The sequence below is a fragment of the Barbus barbus genome (genome assembly GCF_936440315.1).
Source record: "Barbus barbus genome assembly, chromosome: 48".
NCBI classification, from domain to species: Eukaryota; Metazoa; Chordata; class Actinopteri; order Cypriniformes; family Cyprinidae; genus Barbus; species Barbus barbus.
In genome coordinates, this window is record NC_136726.1 from 4,011,613 (window position 1) to 4,035,395 (window position 23,783).

Here is a 23,783-nt window from a genome sequence, read left to right on the forward strand (position 1 = left end):
TCACAAGAGGTGACATATATGATAGGGGCGTGGTTTCTAATGTGGGCGTGACTGTATTGATATGGGCGTGGCTTGTGACGTCACACTTGGATGTGGGCGGGGTTGGATGTCCACCGCAGGATGCATTGAGCCCTACTCGGAGGAATCAGGGAACGAGACATTGCTCTTATTGCCGTGTCACCGAGCTCAGGTTTGTCAAAGAAGTCGCTAGATTTGTCGCTAGTCACATTTTGGGAAAAAAAAGCACTGCCTTATACAGAGTGGGATTCCCGCTCATATTTCTCGTGCTTGAACACCATTGGCCAGTTTCACTGGCGTGATTCAATAAGGCTTCAGTAGTATTCTAGGAAAATGTATTTCCCAAAGCAATGTCTCCTTCCCTCATTTCAGGGAACCGAGGTTACATCGCTGCATCCCAGTCTGTCTGATTTACTCAGCAAACATATTTAGCTTGTTATCAAAAAATAATCTACTCTAGCTGTTGTTACTGATTATATTTGGATGTCTACCGGAAGCTAAGTTAGGGCCACAAAAGCAGTAATGTTTGTTTATGTTGTTGCCGTTGAAACCGTCTATATTAATATCTTAATATATTATTTTAACCATGTGCACACAGGAGCCGACTCGACTCCTGCTGACCGCAGACGCAGGTTTACAGGCCACTTTTTCCTGCGTTTTTCAGTCAATTTCTTGACTTTTCCTCCCTTACGAACAACACATTTTCATACACGATAAAAGCTCCTTGTGTTTTCTCGGTTTGACCGATTTGAGCATTCATAAACAACGCAAAACACAGGCATTTTGAGTTTCTGCTACTGATCACTTCCGGCCCTCCAGCTGCATTTCGCGCCACAGCAATGACGTCATGTGCAAACAGCCTATTTACTTTACTTTTAGTCATTTAGCAGACGCTTTTATCCAAAGCGACTTACAAATAAGAAGAAGTAACCAAAACTAAAAGTTAACACTCTAATACTCTATTGTATTACTCTAACACTGTAAATACTCTATACGCACCCATTTAAGAAAAAACAGAAATTAAATAAAATTGACAAATGCATACAACAACATTTCAATAGTAAACATATAAAGGAAAAAATTAAATAAATTCAGTGTGTTTTACAGCACCGCTTCACTCCAGCAGGCGGCGGGAAAGCACCACTGCTTGTTTGCCAACCACCATTAAACTCAAACGAAGAAGAAAAACAATAAAAAAGCAGTTTGCTAAGCGCCAAACACGAAAAGAAGAAAAATCAGCAACTATATTGCTTTTTCGTCACGATGCCCCGCCGCGCGCGCAAGGATGCTGGCCAGACCGGCCTGGACAGCGATGACGAGTTCACCCTTTCTTCAGAAGAAGAAGGAGAATACGACGATGAACGCTTGCATTTCGAGGAACGATTTGATCCAGCCGAGGATACCATTTCGGACGAGTGAGTTCTTACTTTCATTAGTTATTAGAGTCTCATATGCCTTGCATAATAAGTTTACACGCTCGTTTTGTCCGATTTAAAATAAAAGGGAATGGACTATATTTCAGTAACGTTAGCGTAGTTTTGGCAGTTTGCTAAGCCCAGCTCTGCTTGCAACAGGGATGCAAACTTGTCACCTAGTTTTGCATCCAAAATAGGTAATTTGTGTGTTTTTCGTGTAGATCCGCGGAGTTTTTAAATTAGGAACTGCTTGCCTGTGCGCGCGCGTGCTCTGAGTTCTACATGGTTTCTGTTTGCAACGTGTTGTGCAGCGTTGAGCTTTGTGGCCAATCACAGGCGTGTCTGTTGAAAGCAATGGCCAATCAGAGGTGTTTAATGTAGGTTTGTCAGAATCCGCTGAATGTGGTCAAAACACAGCGTTTTTTTTTTTTTTTTTGCAGGTTTCCACATGCTCTGAATTCCTCTCATTATAATAAAGTTTAAAGGGTGGAAATCATGTAAATAAGAGATTCTTTGTTTTTTTTTCAAGTGACCAAAGTTTTGTTTGTCACACTTCTAAGTATTTATTTCCACGTCTAGTGCAAAGTTTTTAATTGCGGATCTGCTAAATTGTTTTGAGTTTATAATACAAACAAGTCTAATTTCATGTGTCAAAAAGGCATTTTATCCCTGTTTCCACTGCTGATGAGTTTGCATCTCTGTTGCAAATATCTGCTCAGATGTAAATGTTTTGAAAGTGCTATACATAAGTACTTTAAAAACAGACATGAAGAGCACGGCTATATGTCTATAAACTGTCCATCACTTATGCATGCACTTGGACAACCTAAGCTAATACATGTTTGCAACTATTTGTGCTTTTCTGTAGGAAAGTGGTGCCTTCACGTGCACCTCACACAAGGACGGCACACAAACCTACTTCAGTTTTCAACGCGGTCGAGAATCTTAACGAGTAAGTGCGCATTTACATGCCATTTTAAGTTTAATTTTGCTTGTATGCTGTAAGATAATACACACAACGTATATGTGCACTTGTTAGCATTATTGAAATGTTGTTGCTAACCCTACTGGAAACCATTCCGCTGGTGGTAACTTTTAAATCGACTGGTAGCAGTAACTTCATGTTACCTTCAGCTTGTGTGATACATGCATACATATAGGGCTGGGCGATAATTCGATAATGATTATTATTGCGATTTATAATTTTCCTTGATAAAATGATATGAAGAGTTTGATAAATGTTTGATATGTTTTTGTGCCAAAAGCGGAACGAAACAGCTCGACTCATTTGAATGGCGCCACTACAGCGTTGCTGAATAAGATAAGATTCCAAATATATAGTTATATTCTGGTTACTTTTAAAATGTATTGTTACAATTACAAATTACTTCATTTAAAAAAGTATTCAGTAACGTAATCCAAGTACCACAATATAAAAGTAATTAATGCAGTCTAGCAATCCTTTAATGGATTTGGATATGTAAACTATCTGTGTTGTATTTTCCTGTCAAAATAACGGAGTTCCTTTTGGAATTCTTCAGCTTTTAAGAACTGCCGGATAAGAACTACTCCATAAAGGCCCGACCATAAATGTTTCAATACACAAATCAATGAATATCAAGGAACGTTTTATTTTACTATTTACAGGGTATCTATTTATTTTATCTATTTACAAGTGTATCCCGTCATACAGTGTAAAATGAACACTATGACGGGGGTTGGACAATATCTATGGTAACATATTAAGCCATAAAATGACATGATTTACAATTCAGATACAGGTTTTCACAAAAAAACTAATCTTAAACTGGTAATTCAGCCTTTAAATATTTTTTTATGAAAAAGGATAAGTCAAAAGTAGTCATATTTATTTCAATCAATATAATAATTCATGTCTAATAGATTTTTAGAGGGCACATTCACTTCTTTCACATTTACAACGGTGTTTTCTGCATAAAAGCATCGGTCGGTATGCACAATTTCGCATTGATCTAAACATTAGATGGGATTTTTTGAAATGCAAATTAGGGATCCAACGATTACCGGTTTGACGATAAATCATGATAAAATTCCTCACGGTTAGTATTACCGTTTCATATTTTAATTATCATTAAAACCGTATTCGATTACTGCAATTTGATCAACTAGGACAGTAATAGGCTACTGTCCAGCATAAAGCGCAGTTTTAAGTAACCGTCTCATGTGCACACAGCAGCAGAGTAGTTTCGTTTTAAGTGAAAATAGGGTGGAAAAGCTGGGAGCTTTTAAAAGAGTGCTAAGGGAATTATACAAATTAATATATGAATGTACCTCTGAATCATTTCTGAAGACAGTCAGATCCTTCAATGGCATTTTGTTTTCATCTTCGCTCCATATAATAGCCTACTTAAAGACGTGTTCTTAATCGCGATATTGCTTTTTCCACAGAGTTCATGGGGAAACAACTGTAATTCAGCTTTTTCATAGGCGCCACCTGCTGTCAGAGAGCGGATTTACAGAGACTTATGTTTACATCCAGCCTGTGTGCAGTTTCTGTCTAGCCAAAAACGGACTGAATTTGAATGCCCTGCTGTAAATATTGACCGGTTGATCAAAAACAAGCATGTGTGGATTCTACACATTTAAACAGTTCAGATAAGTTATGTAGAATTATTTCTGGAGCAAATAAAATGCATATAATCATTCATCACATAATCATTCATTTCGACTGAACCCTTTTCTTTATTTAATACATGTCTACATTAAAAATATACCAATACAATTCGATATATCCCTCATTACAGCAGTTGGGGGTCCGGTGCCTTGCTCAAGGGTCTCGCCTCAGTCGTGGTATTGAGGGTGGAGAGAGCGCTGGTTATTGACTCCCACCACCTACAATCCCTGCCAGACCTGAGACTAAGGAAAAGTTTTAAAGAATAATTGTAAAAATATATATTTTTGAAGGTACAAAGTCAACCACAAAAAAACGGCACACTAAAATTAAGCAACAAGGCATTCAGTTCGATCAGTTATATATTCCTAGTGTAGTGTCATCTAAGCATATTGCAACATCTAGACTAGTCCACGTTCAGCTAAGTAAAGCCGGGCTCACACTGTGCGATTTTTAATAGTCTTTTGCGATTGCTGCTTGTCACACTGTACGAACATGATCCCCATGTCAGACTGTAGGATCTCAGTTGTCTTAATGTCAGACTGTACGACAGTCAAAACGCGACAAAAACGGACGTACTCAAGAAGACTTGTCCGGAGTTTTACGTCATCAATACGTGACCCGCGTTCTCTCGCTATAATGGTGGCTAGCAAACAACAGCAACGTGTAGCGTTAGTTTTATTAATTACATGCCTTGATGTTAAAAAAAAACAAAAAACGAAAAAGACGACGTGTGTGGAGCAAGTCATGGCCGGGCAAAAGAGGACTTTATGGACTTCCAGTTCTACAGAGCGAACTTGAGGTAATTTTGTTATTCGAGTTTAAACATCCTGCCCCTTAATAAATAAACTTTAAGTAAACTTTACTTTGTACATATATTGTTTTTTACAAATAATGAATGGTTTGAAGTTGTCGCGCTAATTGCGTCATCAAGTTCAGAGCTCCTATTGGTTCTTGGTTTGACGGTCGTCGTAGGAGATGTCACACTGCAGGAAACTTGAGGAAAGTGTCTGAAATCTTCTGACACTGCCAGAATTTAATCGGAGGAAAAAATTTATCGCAACGGCCGTTAATCGGCTGTCGGTGAACATGTCAAACCAGCGATTTTAGCCTAGGATTATAGGAATCTTTTAGGATTTTAGGATTTTCAAAATTTGTCTCAGACGAACAAATCGTGGCCAAAATCGCACAGTGTGAGCCGGGCTTAACGCATTCAAAAATCAGACAAAACAAACCCAATAAAACCATTTAATTCATGGGGATGAACACAGAAACTAGCCTCAACTGGAAAAGTTGATGCTAGTTACCAAAGATCAGAGCCAGTCTGCAGATTTGAGTCGACAGAATCCATAGAAAATCAATTAACTTAAAGTGACAAGCATCAGTTTATATTTAAAGTCTTAGACGTTCAGTGTGGAAGAGCTTAAAGAGCACACAGAGCTTAATTGGAGCAGCAACAATTTTTCATAAATTGCATGTAATTTATTAAAATAACAGGATTTTGCTAAATAGTCTAGGTCATGTATTAAGTAGATACATATTTTCATATGAACAACTCTTATTAACAATCTATGAAATTATACTTTTTCTTATTGGCGTCACACTGAAGCTGTGTGATTTTCATAGCAGTGCACCCTTTAAAATATGAAATCTTTAAAAATTACAGCACTGTAAAACCACAGACCAGCAATAAACTGTCAATTTATAATATTATGGATGCACAAGTACAAGCCAGTAATACCTGTGAAGTATGTTAGCGTAGCACACAATCTTATCCAGCTAGTCAGCTAACTGCGTTTTGTAGCATCTGTGCGGTGTTGCTAAAACTATCTTTTGGATCTAATGTAAATATTTCCCACATCCAAGTTCCAGGTTATAATATGCGAAAGTCTGAACATTAATCTCTTAATTTTATAATAAGTAGTGAAATTTGCCCAAAATGAAGGCTTAAACATCTAAAAAACACACATTTAAAGGGCTACTCTTTTGGTGAAAGTTTTTAGACCGCTTTCAAAATGGCCGCCAGACAGAGTGAACACATGGAGACTCATATCTCCGTGTGCAATGATCTGATTGACTTCAAATTATAGGAGGTATGTAGTAACAAACATCAGTAGGGTAAGACATTAAGTAGGATCATTTATTTTTTCCTTTTATAATCTGATCTCAAATATGGAAGTGTGCTTAATGGGTACGTTTACTCTAAATTCTGGACCTTTGGCAGTATGGGGTGGGTCGTTCGAGCCACCCGAACCCCCGCTTGCTACGGGCATGTGTTATTTGAATATGGGGTGAGTGTGTGTTTTGTTGGGATAGTTTGAAAAAACGAAAAGGTACCTTTCTTCGTACTCTGCCAAAAAGAATAGTTGTTTGATTCTTATTTTTTTTATTTTTTTGAGTTGCCATTGCCTTGATCTGTCGTCCACTCTGCTTTTTTTTTTTTTTTTTTTTTTTTTTTTTTTTATTGCTGTCATGCTCGAGGGCTGTAAGGATTAAGTCACGTGGTGTGTGAGTAAGTTAGTTTGTGTGTGCGGAGAGAGCTGTCAGTCAAAATCGTGTACTGTAAACGGCGACAGTGGCCAACTAAAACGATCAACATTTACTTGATTTCTATTGCATTTCCTCTGAACTCCTTGGATAAATTCCTGGGATTAAGGACAAAACATTTGGGGCTAGATTAAAACCATTCGGGGCTCGAGGCCCAAATATTTAGCCCTAGCGACGTCCCTGATCCTAGTCGTCTTGGGATGTTAACAAACGTAAATATGAATGGGAATATACTTCAGAGATATTTTACTCAGAATAATTTCTTGAGGTGCCAATAATTGTTGCCTACATGCATTGGGGGAAACATTTTTCATCGTGTTATTTATTTTTTTCTCCCCACTTTTAATTTTTACTTCCATGATAAGGTTAGAATTGTGACTTTTTTTTTTTTTATATATATGAAAAATCAAAAGGATAAACACATGCATATTTATCTTCACAGCAGCCTTTGCTCATATTTACCAAGGGTGCCAATATTAGTGGAGGGTACTGTATTTAATGAGTTTGGACATTTTAGAAAAATGCTTAAGATCTAATGGGTTTAGTTACAGTGTAATGCATTTATTAAGTCTTATGATATTCAGTAGACTAAGACTACAACAATCATTACTAAAATATGACTAAAACTATATGGTATTTTAGTCAAATGATTGACTAAAACAAAATCAAAATTTTCAGTCAAAATTAACACTAATAAAATGGATCAAAAATTGCCTGTCAAATATTATACATCATCTTTAAACCGATTTGAATATTTCGGAAGTGAACTCTGGAAGGTGAATGTTTTATTGAATTTTTAATTATGAAAATGTGTGTGGTATGTTTTGAATTGAAATATTCACAGCTTAAATGAACAGCTATGCTGAATTTCAGCCCCTAAAAATGCAAGCCCTGAAAATGCAGGGCATTATAATGGAGGCATTGTTAATGCAATGCTTTTTTTTTTTTTTTTTTTTTTTTTTTTCCCCCAAAGACATCTGTCATTATTTTTCTTCAATATTTTTTTTTAGTTGTAAAATGAATAAAAAAAAAAAATAGGGAGGAGATCTGTTGGAAGTTGTATTTTCAAACTCTGAAGCATTGCAATGGAAAAGATTTGCATTTCGCCAAGTCAAGTGTTATTTGTACAGCACTAGTTTTACAGAACAGTAGTTGAACCAAAGTGCTTTACAGTATGACATAAAATCTGAAAAGTATGATATAAATCAAAATAAATATACACAATACATTCATACATGCATCTAAAACACAGCTATAATAAAATGAGTCTTTAAATTCAATTTAAAAGCATCCAGTGGAGAGGCCCTTGTGTTCAGAGGCAGACTGTTCAGAGCTATGGAGTGATTTCAGAGAAAGCTTGATCACCTTTAGATCTACAACGAGAAAGGAGGACTGATATAGGTAATTGATTACAAGATCCTAACAACCTGGATGCTGTGTAAGCAGGTAGAGGGGGAACGGCAGAGGGGCATTAATCGATCCCTGTGGGACACCACAAGGGATAGGCGCAGAGGCTGAGAAAGAATGGGTCTTCTGATATAACAGGTTCAAACACCACAGGGCAATGATCAGAAACACCAGCATCAATTATTTGAGTGTACAGAGAAACCATGAGTCCAAATAAGATCCAGCATATGGCCTAAATTATGTGTGGGGGCAGGAGACAGATTGTACAAAACTGAGTGAACCCATAAGGCTCATAACTGAGGTTTAGACGGACAGCAGACATGAAAACTCATGAATAAAAGTTATACTGATTTTAGAGGGTCTATATGCCAGAGTACACAGAGTAAGGGGCCCATTTTTTATAAGCTGTGCTTCAGTACTAAAAAAAAAAAGGCATCTATAGACAAAAGTTGGTGCTGGACGGTATGACCAAATTTTGTATTAGTGTTTTTCAAAATGATACCAGTTTCATGGCATATGATGGTATTTTACTCTTTCATACATGACCGGGTGTTAACCGCATTTTCTACTGATTAGGAAGAATGAATACTGCAGTAGATTGACTTAGAATGCCCTAGTTTACTGTCATGATGAGTGAATATTGTAGAAAAATTTAACTCTAAATAGTGACTAAATTCAACCCATTAATACTTAACCCATGAGTTGCTCTCCTTTATAATTGTGACGTTGTCTGATAAAATCAACATTCATCTACACTAAAGAGCGGCTATGCGGTGCCGTGGTTTTGGCTATATTACTTTTTTGTCTCATGCAGCGCACTCACTACGTCGGAGAAACAAACTAAAAAACAAATGTGCTTAATATTAACAGACACTCTATGATCAAATGTATTATTCTAAACAGTCAGTAAGCGACAGGTGCTTGGAATCGCTGTTTTGCACTCATTTACTGACAAATGTGCTGCGGTACTGCCAACCGAATGTGCTGCTTTTTTGTCATTCACTGCACAGAATAGACACCGAGATGCGACACTATGCGGGAAGAGTCAGATCTTGCGCTCACGGGGCAGTGCTGGAGGCCTCTTACAACTGAACGATAGCTAAGGTTTATCCCAAAAAGTCATTAGGTTTGTCATTATGTATATTCTATGGAAAAAAAGCAGCTAAAAGGGTCTGAAAGTTGCTAAATATACACTCTTAAAAGAAATGGTTCTATTTAGAACCAGAAATGGTTCTATCACCCGCTTCATATATGGAACTCCAAAATGGTTCTATATAGAACCATTTAAAAGGGTTCCATAAAAAGAACCCCAAATGGTTCTATGAATCCAAGTTAAATGGTTCTAAATAGAACCATTTAAGGGTTCTTTATTATTAAACGAGTTATTATTAAATAAGAAAATATAAACAATCCAGGGAATTCAAAAAGTTAAAATTTATTCAATTGATTCTACAAAAATATTAGTGTCATATTTAAAATTACACCTCTGTATACTTCTGTATTAGACAGCAAATTTCACATTTACATTTAAGATGTTTAATTACATTTAACCATTTAGTTTGAATATTTCATTTAAGCATTTTCACTTTACAATAAACATACATAAGCTTGTCTATGTACATATACAGTACTTCACTTTTACATGTCTCTCTGAAATGAGGAAAAACAAATCATTTTTGATATTTGACAATGCAGATAAAATCAATACATGAACAATTAAAACATCTATTAAATGGCACTACAATTCACACAAGTTGACTGTACATTTTCAGTACAGGTATTGGTGTTCTTGTGTCATGCTCTTGTCTTAGTTTAAGCATATATTTTTGAATAAAAGTCATTGTGTGCTTAATGTCAACCGGGTATTGCACATTGAAAAGAAAATAGACTGCAAACAGGCATTCCACAGCCTGTGTCATGTCGATGTCTGCCTCTCTTATGATGTTCACATTGTCCATTATAATGCTGACGCTTTCAGCCTTGAAGGGATCAGGAGAGCCGTTAAACACAATGGTTGGTGTAGGACCTTTGGGTTCCTGTAAAACAAACATTTCACCTTTTGAGTGCTTTTCACCAATTAACAGAAGTCATCAAATAGACTTAAAATTACCCCATAATATACTCACCAACAAGCCAAACAATGTGTATGACTTTGTTTCTTGAGTTTAACACAATCTGAGATATATTTAATAATAAAAAGCTTTGTAATGTGTTTGAATGTCAACATTGAAGATGACTGAAGAACATTCAACATGCTACCACGTCAGCTCCACTTTGAATCTCATTGGTTCTTTCGTTCTTGTAACTGAATCGTTCATGACACAACACAGATATGACAGCTAAGCACGTGACACACAAGAACCAACAAGCCTCATAATTATTGATGTGGAGCTGATGTGCCACCCCATTGGATGTTATTCCTTTATATATACATAGTCTAACTATAGCAACCTATCTTGGCAAATTTAATCTTTTTATCTCACTAACGTACCATTTGTACGTACCATTTTGCTTTAGAAGACAAGTATTAACCCCTGGAGTTGTACAGATTTCTTTTATGATTTAAATTGGGGTGCTATTCAATAACATTACAAAGCAGTGTAAACAGTACAAAGCTTATGACTAAGGAAGAGTGAGTAAATTATAGGGTACATTTAATTATTTTTATTTTTTTTACAAATTTGGCATAAGGGTGAGTAAACTGACTAATATTTTTATATTTGCATGAACAGTTCCTTTAATTCAAGTCAAGTGCATCAAATGTTAATGAAACTACAGAAGACTATACTTACACTATCTACACAGTAGAGGAAGCTGGCGTTTTCTTTAAAAAGTGCTGGCAATAAAATGAGTGCAGCATTCCTAACGAGACCTACAAACAGATACAAATTATTGTATATTAGGTACAGAAATCAATTAAAGGGATAGTTTACCCAAAAATGAAAATTCTGTCATCATTAACTCACTCTTGTCATTTTAAACCTATATGGCTTTCCTTCTTCAGCATAACACAAAAAAATATATTTTGAAGAATGTTGGTAACCGAACAATGCTGGTACCCATTCACTTATATTATATGGACACCAAACCAATGCAGGTCAATGGGCACCAACGTTGTTTGGTTACCATCCTTCAAAATATCTTTTTTGTGTTCTGAAGAAGGAAGTCATAAAGATTTGAAATGACAAGAGGTGAGTAAATGATGACAGTTTTTATTTTGGGGTAAACTATTCCTTTAATATTTGCATTATTTTAATACATGTTTTCACTCATTCAATTTATAGTAGCTACAACCTTTACATTGACACTAGAGATGCACCGGTTACAATTTTCTTAGCCGATTCCTATTTCCGATTTTTCTAACCACTTTACAGCACACACAAATATTTATTTTCTATCTTTTCTTTAATAGAACATTTTGCATAGAACATAGATAATTTTAACAGATAAGCACTATAAAATAGAACTATATAAATTACTCCTGGTGTGGGAAATACACACCATCCTTGCAGTATAAAGATATTTCTATAATTTCTGGCTAGTTTAACTTTATTTTTTATAATCATAACCATACTTGCAACCAAAACTGAATAATGAAAACAAGTTAAATGGGTAAATCTTCTACAAATATTTTTGAGTCTTCGTTTTCTTTTCTGACATAGCCTACTGGAGTTCTAAAACACACTAGACATTCTTATTCTGTGCATTTTGAGCACTTTTTGTATGAAATCATTTTTAGTTTGTCAATCAAAAGTGTGCTTTCACTTTAATTGAGCGTGAGCAGCAGCAAAAATAGACCCGTGCCGAAACCCGCGCTTCACTGCTGCTCACGCGACGCTCCTGATCTCGAAAAAAAAAAAAAAAAAAAAAAAAACGCGCTGCTCACGCGCCGCTGACATTTGCGGTGTGAAATGGCCGTAATTCACGAGGTTTCCTACATGTGCACTCCATGTGCACGTGTGATGCTGGTGTTGCGTGATGTTAATCATGCGGCGCCCGAGTGCATTTGATCGGCATTAAAATCGGCATATGTCAGACTGACCGGCCGGTCGCCGGTCATGGCCGATCACGTGAAAATCGGCCAATTCCGGTCACCAGCCGATCAATCGGTGCATCTCTAATTGACACTGCATACAATGCAACTTTACACTGGGCATGGAACTACAGAGCCCAGGAAGTCACCTGTGTGAGAAAAAAAAACAACAATCCATGGCGACGGTTTTGCAATCTGTCCGCTCAGTTTATAAACCGTACTCACAAATTCTCAAACTGTTCCCTCAGTTTAACAAAACCGTCGCCATGGATTATTGTTGTTTTATTTCTCACACAGGTGACTTCCTGGGCTCCGTATGGAACAGATAGGTTGGATGGGGAAAAATATATGGTGTTGTTACCTTCTGTGATTTCCTCTGCTGGTCCAATGAGATTGGCGTAGAGTTTTTTTTGACTTCCTCCTTTTGCACTCCTGATGATGTTTGGGGCCATTTCATTCAGAGATGTTTCCATGTTCTTTGCCAAGTCTGTTCCAAACCTCATTGTCATTTCATGCAGCATCTTAAATACAAACCAGTACAATTACTTCAGGTGCTTATATCCAAATTACACACTTTCAGCCAAACAAGTACCTTAAAGTCAGCATGAACTGGAGGTTGCAACTGACTACCATATAGTGATGTTTTTCCGGGACAGAATAATAAGTTCAATAAGAAAAATAGTGGGTGTGATAAAGTAATGAAAAATACTTCATATTTGGCAGACGCTTTTATCTAAAGGGACTTGCATTGCGTTCAATCTATACATTTATCAGTATGTGTTCCTTGGGATACCCTTTCGTATTGCTAACACATTGCTCTACCAAATGAGCTACAGGAATTCACAGAAATATAATTACACTGATTTTTCTTATCTGCCTGGCACAAAATGTAACAATGTTTACTCACAAGCTGTGGCACTCCAAGAAAAGGAAACTGCTCCATTACTTCAGCTGCAGGCCTGTCCATAAGCTGTACTCTTTTGAAAAGAGTGCGCTTCATCCGGTTCTTGACCTCAGAGTAACTGGGATTGCTTTTACGCAACTCCAGGGTGATGGCATTAATGTGTTCCCAGAAACTCGTCTCATCCTCACCCATTACTTCCAGGTCCAATACAATCTGAGGTAGGAAGACAGTATTGTGCAGTACGTAAATATGAATCAAAGTCACAGAATAAAATATTTAAGATTGAAACATCAATCTTAAAAACTGATGTATCACTTAAGGAACACCAAACCAAATACCTCCTGTGAACAAGCAGAATCTTTATATGCCATTATATCCAATGGTTCTCTGCTACATTTTGCACTCTGAAATAATTGTCAGCATGTGTTACATGTTAAAACAAATTTAATCTGCCTTTGACATCAAATTTATTGAACTGAACTTGCCTCTTGTTGTTGAGTAAGTCCCTCAGAATCGGTTTGTCCAGCACACTTCCTTTTAATCCCATACTTCTCCTTCATTTGCAGGACGATCGATGAGCTAACCAAGGGAATCCTTTCTTTTTTAAATTTGTTTCTAAGGCATTCCAACAAGGTATCCTGTAGACACATGTATACTTTCTTTTAAAATAGATTTTTTTCTGTGTGAGATTTTTTTTATGAGCAATGATCTCAATATTTTCACAATATTAAAAGAACTGCAATATGTTCATACATAACCAGAGGAGCTGCCATCCTTCAGAAATGGAAAGCGGGTGATCAAACTCCCCAGAACATCTCCATACATTTTATGATTTGGGTACTGTTGTATTTCTATACCGATTTAAAGACTGCACATCTGATATCGCATCACTATCTCAGTTCCCCAAAGGTATCATAATAGACGTCTCCATATTTACCTGGTATCCTGAGAGATGTTCAACGATGATCAACAACCTTTACAACCCGGTTTCCGAACCGGCTCAGTCAGGTCCGGGCCTGTTGTAGCTCGATGATAGGATTTTTATTCAAGTTCTGATAACTGGTTATAATGTAATAAAAATACTCAGAGTCTGTATATAAAAATTTAACGAATCACCAACACCTTGGTTTCGTTTTATTAAAAACAGTAACTCATAAGCAAAATACAAAATAACAACGAGAAGTCTTCACCACGGAATGACGGCGACGTATGAAGAATGCATCAACCTTTTATAGCTCCTCATTCGTCACCTTCAGTCTCATAACAATAACCTTCTGTCATTTTCCCTTCAGCCCCCCTTCTTCTCTCCACTCGTGCTCAGAACAGATGTACAACTTCTAGTACAGAGCACTCCGCAGACGGGGGCAAAAGTTCAAAAGAAAGGGTTAATCCCTTTAACTGCGAAGCGTGCCTATTGCTATTTTAATACATGGGATAAGATCATAACACCTTACATACCTTACACATATATGACTAAACCACTGTTTCACACCTCCTACGGTGTAACTAACACTTACGCTTTGGTTATGGATAGAAGGTCCATCCTGCATGCACATGCAAGATGCATCTCCTGATCTGCAACCTTGTTTTTGCAAAGCAAACATTTCTTAGCACGAAACATTTAAAAACCTCAAACAAGTGATACCTGTGCTCTCACACTATACAGCACATACTTTTAACATAACACCTGACCTTTATAGTCCTATAGCTGGAGTCTGAAGCTCCATCACCTCTAACTCATTTGTTAACACTTGCAATTCATCTGAGAAATCACATAGTTTAATCATTCCCCTCATTAATTTCATTATTCTTTTATTCAACACTTCTTGTTTCCTCATCAACTTGAGAATTTCCTTCATCTTGAAGAGAATCTTCTGGCCTTGTATCTCCCTTCTTGGCCCCCTTGCGACGCTCCTTCCGTTCCTGTTTCTTGGCCTCCTTATCCTGGCGTCGCCGAGCTCCCTGTACTAAAAGATCATTCAAATCAATTTTTATGTTGTCCAGGTGCTTCTTGTTGGTTCCAGCAGAGGATTGATCAGGAAATGTCATATTTAATAAGCCACCTTGTACCACAGTACCTAAGAAATATAATCAAATATATTATTTCAGTACCCAACAACCAACAAGTTTAACATAAAATACATTTAACTGTTATGAAATACAATACTGTACCAGGTGTGCTTAGTGATGCTGTCAAACAACACTTGAATCAGTAATGCACGGATGTGAGACTTGTCCTTCTTCTTAAAGCCGGGATCCTTCCTCTGCAAAGCTGCTTGCAATTCAGGGGGAAAGACAGGCAGGTTGTATACTGCTGGCCAAGGTTGGGCAACAAATGAGCCCTCGTTCTCACAGGGTTCTTGTCTGTAAATATAAATACAATGTTTAAATCTTTTATACAGGGTTTTATTTTACTTGCCACAATACAGTTTGTTTAAACTTCAAAACAACGATACATACTGAGTACAAGATATTTGAGGCACTTCAGTTTCCAGGCTGTTTAAAGAAATATAAATTAGGATAAGGATTTTAAGCTTGGTTAGCATTCCTCAATGTCACAGGTAACACTAAAATCTGCTTGGTGGTTATGTTGCACTTGCAGGTGAGTTAGAAACTTTGTGAGTTGAAACTTCACAACATCACAAAATGAACATTTATATATTTTCATTTGTACCTCTGAAACTTTCTTTTGCATCAATGAGGTTTATAGTTTGAAGCCAGTGGCATGTGTCATCTACTGACCATTTGTCAACCATGGTTATCTGGGGATAAAAGAAAACAGAGCATAAATAACACTTCACAAACCAACTATGCATTAAACACACCTAAACATGTTTTGGCTTTAGAACATTTGAATGCTAAATTAAACCATGTGCTATCATCACTTTAATCCAGCGCATGCGTCAAAGTAAACAGACGAACGCTGCACTGCAACTGTGCACACGCACAGTTGAGTTTTCAATGCAGACCGGCCGGAAGTTCTTAACTGTAGCAGTGTCCACTTTCCTGCTGCGTTTAGCTCCAACCCTTATAAAACACACCTGAACAAGCTAGTGCTAATCGTTATCTTCGTCTGATCTGGGTTGGAGCTAAAAACTGCACGAAAATAGATCTCGCGTGCCAAAGTTAAGAACTTCTAAACCTTTTAACATAGGCCTGGGAAAAATACTCACCGCAAACTGAGTATGTGTGAAACTGCCACACACATTCACATATCATTCGCCTCCGTCTTCCACCGGGTTCACTTTTATTTGAATCGGCGCCGTTTATTTGAACGAGCGCGCGCTTCATTGAAATTAAAATTCACGCTTCCGACTCGAAGCTCGTCTCCTTATAACACAGCTATCTTATTGTAGTTGACAATTTCATTAACATTAACAAGGAAATAAATGGATACTGTATCTTAATTCATTTAAAAACCGGAGAAAAATCAATTTAACAGGGCTTTCTAAACCGACGGCCGACGAAGCCCGTCAGTACTAACGTTACACGACAGCAGTGTTTTAACTGAGGTAAAGTGTGCTTCTAGTATCAGTATTTAACACTAGGGCTACTCTAACCAATATAAATATTAACTGTAATACTAAATATTTCAGCAAAATCATTTAAAAAAATTTAAAAACTTAACTCACCTGAGGGTTTGAACGGGTAGAAATGGCGGACTCGGGACTCTTCAGTTTGAAAAATTAACTGTCACTTGTCTCGAGGTTCATCTTCGCCAATCCACCAATAGGAATTCAAAGATGACGCAACGCATGTACGCCACCAGGGAGCATTTTTACGATTATTTGTTTTTAATGTTCCCTTCGATAGATTAAAACCATCACAATATGGTATACAAAATAAAGGAAATTATTATATTTTCTTCACAAAATGATTTGTCAAAAAGTTAAACTATAATATATTAGGAAATATAAGTTTCATGCTAATGTACAGCTCATTAATATTTGTTTACTCTTGTTTTTGACTACAGCAGTCATTCTCATGGGTCTTGACTCAAAAAGCTTTGTGAATTTGTTGTGTAATCTTTAGTTTACACTTCAGTCATAAAACATGAATTATAGAACCATTTTAATAAAAAAAGGTTCTTTGCTATGCAAGGGTTCTACATAGAACCATTTTTTTGGTAAAAGGTTCTATTGGCCAAGTACTGAACCCCAGGGTTCTATATAGAACCTCGAGGAACCCTTTTTTTTAAGAGTGTAGTGCTAAAGTCGTGCTCGTGTGTGTGTGTGTGTGTGTGTGTGTGAGACAACCTGGGCAACCCGGGAGCTGATGGAAGGGGGGTGGATATTTGTGGCGGTCAATGTGGATGTTGTGGATAAATTCGTCTGTGTCATCACGTTCTACTAGTTCTACAGCTTCAGTTTTGGAACTCTCTCACTTCGTAACACACAGAGCGGTGTCGTCGCAACAGTGAAAAAAGACCCCTCTCAGTGTCGCGTTGCGATATACGACATACACTGGTATTGCGGTATTTTGAAAATTCATATCATAAAAAAACACCAGTATTCAGTATGAACCGGTATATCGCCCAGCTCTAGCAAAAGTTTACATTTTAAAATGCATTTCTAAAATTTGTGGCCAAACCACCACCATATTTGTTTGGTCTCATAGAGCTGAAAAAGCACAGTCCAAAGAGCACAGCTAACCCAGAGACAATAGTTCACTAGCTTTTAACCAAATCTCGTCATGAAAAGAAGTTCAAGGCATGTGAAGTTTAAACGCGTTATGATCCATTACTTTTTTTTTCCTTATGTTTTCTTTATTCTCTCTTAATACGGTTTTAAAGATTTAAATTTGTTGATAAAACTTGCACAAACTTTGCGAATATTAATCTGCCAAAGCTTGCTGGAGCTTGTCGGAGCTGGCGATGCTGGGCTGAGCATGTGCCATTCTGGCCAAGCTGGTCCATCAGCTGGTCCAAGTTGAGATGTTGATGACCAGCTAATAGACAGCTTGGACCAGCTACTAGATTAAGCTGGTATTACATTAATTTTCCAGTAGGGCTACGATCCTGTTGTCAACATGCTCACATTTCCAATTTTTTTTTTTTTATAGATGTGATCATGACGAAACACCTTCCAAAAGAAAGAAATGCCTTTCACTGAAGGTAAAGATTCTTTCATGGAAAGCAGAGACTGATCTTGACCGGGCTCCACAGACTCTGCGATTCCTGCCTACAAGGGAACCTGGACCACAGTTGTCTACTGCTGACGCACACTCTCCCATGAGTCTTTTCAAATTGTTTTTCACAGAGAGCGCCGTGGCAAATCTGTGCCACAGCACAAATGCTCAGGCTGCCAAGTCAATTGCAAAAGGCCGCAAGTACAAATGGACAGATGTCAGTGTTGATGAGCTTTACAGATACATTGGACTCATTTTCTACATGGCCGCTGTGAAGATGAGCTCCATCGCTGACTACTGGCGTCAGGACACTATCTTCTCTCTGCCTTTTCCTGCCACAGTTATGTCAAGGGACAGATACCGCGCCATTTCATGGAACGTGCACATGAGTCACCCAGACGCAGACAAGGAGAACGACAAAAAGAGAGGCACAGCTGAATATGACCAACTTTTCAGGGTCAAACCCCTCTTGGACACTATCCGTCTTGCATGCAAAGCCTTCTATCATCCTAGAAAAAATTTAGTTGTAAATGAAAGATTGGTGGCATGCCGAGCAAATACAGAAGTGACACGGCACTCAAAAACCAAGATGACAAAGTTGGGCTTTAAGTTTTTTGTCCTTTTAGACTCATCAAATGGATATACTTTAGACTTTTCCATCTACACTGGCAAGAATAGTTTTCCTGCAGACCATGGGCTTTCATATGATGCTGTGATGTCTCTTCTGGACCGTAAAGTTTTAGGCTCTGGGTACCATTTGTACATGGACGATTTCTACACAAGTCCAAAGCTCTTTACAGACCTGTTTGCTAAGAAGTTTGGTGCTTGTGGGATTTACCGAGACCACAGGAAGGACTTCCCGAAGACTGCAGTTAATTCACTGACCAAAGACTCCACCATGGGATCCATCAGGTGGATTCGGAATGGTCCCCTTCTGTGTGTGAAGTGGATGGACACGCAAGAGGTGTCTGTTTGTTCCACCATCCATGCTGCCTATACGGGAGACCGTGTGAAAAGGAAAGCCAAAGTACAAGATAGATGGAAGACAAAGATTTTACCATGTCCTGCGCCTGTGTCTGCATATAACCACCACATGGGGGGTGTTGACCTGTCCGATCAGCTGTTGCAATTCTACACCATACAGCACAAAGCCATGAAGTGGTACAGAAAAGTATTTCTACACTTCTTAGACATTGCTGCCACTAATGCTTTCATATTGCACAAAGAGCTGCTTGGCAACATGACTCGCAAGGAGTTCATGGAAGAGCTTATTGCAGAGCTCTGTGGCGTGTCACAGAAAGCAGAACCAAAACAGACCAGCACAGACCATGTGCCGGTTCCAGGGGCTGAGCTGAATTCAGATGTCAGACGAAATGCTACGGATGGTCGACGGAATTGTTTGCATTGCAAGACAGTGCATAGTAAGAGGCAACAAACGCCTTGGAAATGCCAAGCTTGTGACGTTCACTTGTGTCTTCAGTTGAACAGAAACTGTTTCCAGGAATGGCACAAATCTGGGACCTCAAAAATGTGCTGTTGAATGTGCCATTTCTTTTTTTTCCCCCTTTCCATTACAGTGTGCAGCTAAAATAAAAGATGTTAGAAGAGTCATTTCCATATCGGCAGAGCCTTTAGGGTGCTGGTCATTATCTTTAATAATAGATGTGGAACATAGAGACAGATCTCCTCTGAAGAACTTATCACCTAGGCCATCAGGACAACACCACGGGAACCAAATGATCAAATTTGGCTGAACTCTCCAATTTGCCTGTTTAAAGTTGAGCAGTAATGTCTGCAGTGTGACACAAAGATGCCCCTGTGTTGCAGATGGGGATAGAGAGTCTTCTCGGCAAATGTGTTATGGAGGTTCTCCCAACAGCAGATTGCTACAAAAGGCTTCTGCAGCCATTAATTTGTGCCGAAGAAGGATGACTGGCTCTGTCCCATTCTAGATCGGAGATGGCTGAACCATGTTCTGGCAAAATGCCCATTCAGGACGATCACTCAGAAACAGATCATACGTCTGATTTAAAGACTGGTTTATTTCAGCTGACTTGAAAGATTCACGTTTTCAGGCCCAAAAAGACGTTTTCACAGAAAGTTTTGGGGGTCATATTCAAAGGAATTTCCTACTAATTTACTGCCCTTTTGGGCTGTCCTTAGCCCTGTGTACATTTATACAATATGTAAATGTGGTGCCCTCCTGAGGATCGGTGGATTCCGGCTTTTTGGCACAAACCCATACCCCCTCAAAATAAATTTGAGAGGGCGCTTGGTCTGTTGGGAGGGTCACTGCCAGTGAAGTCACTGAGATTTTTGCATGTGTCCACTTATTAGGGAGGAGTAGAAATTAAACACAAGTCCAGTAGAAAGAGAGTCATAACAGAATCTAGATCTTGAGTTACAGTCAAATCAGTTCAGTCTGATCTTTCACAAAATTAAATGGCACAAACAGGAAACGCCTGCCAGAGGAAGAAAGCAGTGGAGTGCACCAAACACAATATCGGGGGAATTCCCTTGAGAGAGCAATGCATCAATCTGTTTCACTCTGAATTAACTGGGTGATTGTTCACTGGTGGAGAAAATGAAGCATCATCTGGAATAAGAGAAATCAAACCCTCCTCATCGTAGTGGTCGTTTGTTGTGTTTAGAAGTAGATCTTATTCATTCTTTTGTCACTTTTAAATTGGTTACCCTTTTAACTTCTCCAATTAATTATTATTATTTTTTTTTGTTACTGGTAATTATATTTGTGAATTATCCTGAATTGAGTATATAAGTGTTGCAAACTTATGCATTTATTTAGACAAACCATCTTGACTGTCTGTTGATGCCTGTACATTTCATGTATTCTAAACTTGACATAATAAAAAGCATCAATGGTCTGGTGTTTGTCTCGTGTTCTAATCAGACCGTCCACTGAGTTTCTGCATTCCTGACAGATTTGGATACAGTTAACATTGGTTAACAGGTGGCGATGAGGTGTCCTCCTCCACCACCGCTCTTGAGACTGTGGCAGTCCATGAAACCGTTTGAGGGAAAGATATGAAGTTTGGCGCACTGATCAAGATAGTATCAATAGGGGTGTGCGATATGACGATTTTTGATCGTGGACGATAAAAATGTCTCCACAATCTGCTTTTGAAGAAATATTGTAGTATCGTGCTCCGTCTCTATATACTGTACAACACGACATACAGCAGTAGAGTTACTGACAGGACACTGCACTTATTCACGATCGCAAAAGTACATTATTTGCACACAAGCCTTGCTGGTTAAATGTTTAATTCGCATACACCTGAAGCGCACACACTAAAATGCCTGTCTAACAGTGCCTGATTACTCAACTATCTTATATTTTTCACTACAAAACACAAGGTTTAAATACAGACTCGGTTAGCATTTTACTTTCATTTTAGAGATAACCAACTAAGTTTCTTTAGCGTTAAAGTATATCCAGCAATTCTCCAAAGCATCAGGCCTGTTCTTGAACCTCTCAAAGTGTGAACTGATGTCCATCAAAGAATGTAATTTGTCAGAAATTTGTAATATTCAAATAAAAGATCAAGTATCTTATTTGGGTGTTATTATAACAAAAAATGAATTAGAAAGATGCTCCTTAAATTTTAATCCATTAATTGGGAGTACTCAGAAAAAAAAACTGAATGTGGCTCCAACGTGATCTCATTGAAGGTGACATTGAAGGTCTGACGCGGCAACATTAGTCTCATACAGGCAAGTAGAAATCTTTGTAACAATACTATAATATTGCTGCTCTTATTTTTCCCTGTTCTTTATTGTGTAATGTAATATGAATTGTAAATACATTTGGCATTAACTTTTAGAGTATTATTTTAACATCACAAATTGTGTCTGTACTTTTACAGGGTGACCTTGTTCTCAGGAGGAACCAATACAGTGGACAACTGAGGTCTAGGGAGGAAGAGAGATTGACGCATTACAACACCGGTGTCATCAGGGAGAAACAGTAGGCCTCCTATGTTATGAGATGGTCTTGTAAAATTAGAAATTTCAGGTCATCAAAACATTTAGACCTCTTAAAACATTATAGATTGAAACATCAACACACTGGTCAAGGCCGATCACTGCCCTGCTTGTACTCGGACTTTAGATGAAAGTGAAGTGTCTTCTGATGAAACACTTGTGAAAGAGGGAGAAGATTTAGGTAAAGCCATTTTTGATGAGCTTTTTTCCTTATTGCTTAAATTAGATTGCATCTTCAATGTGCCCAGTAGATGTATAAATGAGATTGTAGAGGAGCTTCAATTTATTACTAGTTCAGCATCTGTACCCATTATCAAAAGCATTGTCCATGACACATTTGAAAACCATAACTGCGCTGTTGAAGAATTTGTAATCACAGATTTGGTAAAACGCATTTGCCAGTTAAATCCTATTAGTGCAGACTTTAGTGAAGAAGGTCCTCTTGGTACAGCATATAAGAGAAATCAGTATTTAAAGGAACAGTTCTCTGTTGTTGAACCGTTGGAGTATATACTTGATGCAAAAGAGGGAAGGACTTTCCAATATGTACCAATTTTGCAATCCTTGTCACAAATTCTTAAAAATAGTGACATTCAGGAGAAAGTGTTGAAGAGTTCAAGACATTGTGTTTCTTCCGGTCAGTATAGTAGTTTTCATGATGGTTCCCATTTCAAGGAAAACACACAATTTACCTAGCTGTTTTGTGCAAGGCTGATGACATTAAGACATTTGGCTATCCCCAAGAATCTTTGAGCCATTATTAAGTGATTTGAAAAGCTTTGAAGAGGATGGTGTTTTTGTGCCCTGTTTGGGAAAAATCATAAAGGGCACTGTATTTTCTGTGATTGCAGATAATCTTGGTGCCCACTTGGAGGGTTTGTTGAAAGTTTCAGTGGGTCATATGGTTGCAGATTTTGTATTGGAGAGAGGTCCCAGTTTCAGGAACTTGAAGTCAGGACAGGAGCATTCCCTGGTAGGACAAAGCTGCAACACAAGTTGGACGTTGAAGTAGCACTGGATAGCAACACCCCTAGCCACGGAGTAAAAAGACTTTGTGCGATCACTCAAAGATTAAATCATTTTCACGTGACAACAGGCTATCCTCCCGATATTCTGCATGATTTACTTGAGGGCATGGTACCTGTTGGCACTGTGTTTAGATGTCTTGATTAAAGAAAAAATATTTTTCTCTTGAAGAGCTCAACAGAGTCATCAAACAGTTCCCATATAAGTGGAAAGACGAGACAAATTGTCCCCAAGGTATACCAGCAACATTTGCCTCCCGTAAAACCATCGGTGGTAACGCACATGAAAATTGGTGCCTATGAGGCTGCTTCCATTTATGGTTGGCTGGAAAGTACAGGAAGAGGAACAGGCATGGCAGTTGTTGATGACACTCAAAGATGTTGTTGAGTTGATTGTCACACATGGATGAAAGCATTGGTCACCTAGATAGTTTTATTGCTGAGCATAGACAGATTTTTCAGTGTTTTTCCACAAGGGAAATTGATTTCAAAGCACCATTTTGTAGAGCATTACCCGCAGCTCATTAAAGCATTCGGCCCACTTGTGTCCTTATAGACGATGAGGCTTGAAGCCAAGCACCGCTTCTTTAAGAGGATAGTGAGACATGCTAGCTGCTTCCGTAACATTTTGAAGTCAATGGCAAAAAAACAC

General features: G+C 38.1%; 2 protein-coding genes across 3 annotated transcripts; one reads left to right on the top strand and one right to left on the bottom strand.

Annotated features, from left to right (window-relative positions):
- The first annotated feature begins 1,178 nt into the window (after window positions 1-1,178).
- Window positions 1,179-20,986, top strand: LOC306866507 (piggyBac transposable element-derived protein 4-like). The gene is made up of 3 exons (XM_079411757.1): window positions 1,179-1,433; window positions 2,302-2,385; window positions 18,036-20,986. The coding sequence occupies exons 1-3, from the start codon at window positions 1,282-1,284 to the stop codon at window positions 19,639-19,641; spliced, it is 1,842 nt and encodes a 613-aa protein (XP_079267883.1). The 5' UTR covers window positions 1,179-1,281; the 3' UTR covers window positions 19,642-20,986.
- LOC306866508 (sterile alpha motif domain-containing protein 3-like) lies at window positions 9,453-14,178 on the bottom strand. Of its 2 annotated transcripts, XM_079411758.1 has the most exons (7): window positions 13,912-14,178; window positions 13,460-13,612; window positions 13,313-13,378; window positions 12,978-13,187; window positions 12,432-12,591; window positions 10,830-10,909; window positions 9,453-10,073 (listed from the first exon to the last, which is right to left on the bottom strand). In XM_079411758.1, exons 2-7 carry the CDS (start codon window positions 13,532-13,534, stop codon window positions 9,783-9,785), a joined length of 882 nt encoding a protein of 293 aa, XP_079267884.1. In that variant the 5' UTR covers window positions 13,535-13,612; window positions 13,912-14,178; the 3' UTR covers window positions 9,453-9,782. The 2 variants fall into 2 exon arrangements, with proteins under 2 accessions (XP_079267884.1, XP_079267885.1); XM_079411759.1 differs by lacking the exon at window positions 13,313-13,378.
- Window positions 20,987-23,783: the final 2,797 nt, after the last annotated feature.

Bases quoted from the DNA above. Each gene is read 5' to 3' on its own strand.
- LOC306866507 (XM_079411757.1), top strand. From the start codon at position 1,282: ATGCCCCGCCGCGCGCGCAAGGATGCTGGCCAGACCGGCCTGGACAGC. The intron at 1,434-2,301 runs GTGAGTTCTTAC...GCTTTTCTGTAG, and splicing joins GAGGATACCATTTCGGACGA to GAAAGTGGTGCCTTCACGTG. The intron at 2,386-18,035 runs GTAAGTGCGCAT...TTTTTTTTATAG, and splicing joins GCGGTCGAGAATCTTAACGA to ATGTGATCATGACGAAACAC.
- LOC306866508 (XM_079411758.1), bottom strand. From the start codon at position 13,534: ATGAAGGAGAAGTATGGGATTAAAAGGAAGTGTGCTGGACAAACCGAT. The intron at 13,188-13,312 runs GTATTTGGTTTG...TTCCTACCTCAG, and splicing joins ATTCTGCTTGTTCACAGGAG to ATTGTATTGGACCTGGAAGT. The intron at 12,592-12,977 runs GTGAGTAAACAT...TTTGTATTTAAG, and splicing joins TTCTTGGAGTGCCACAGCTT to ATGCTGCATGAAATGACAAT.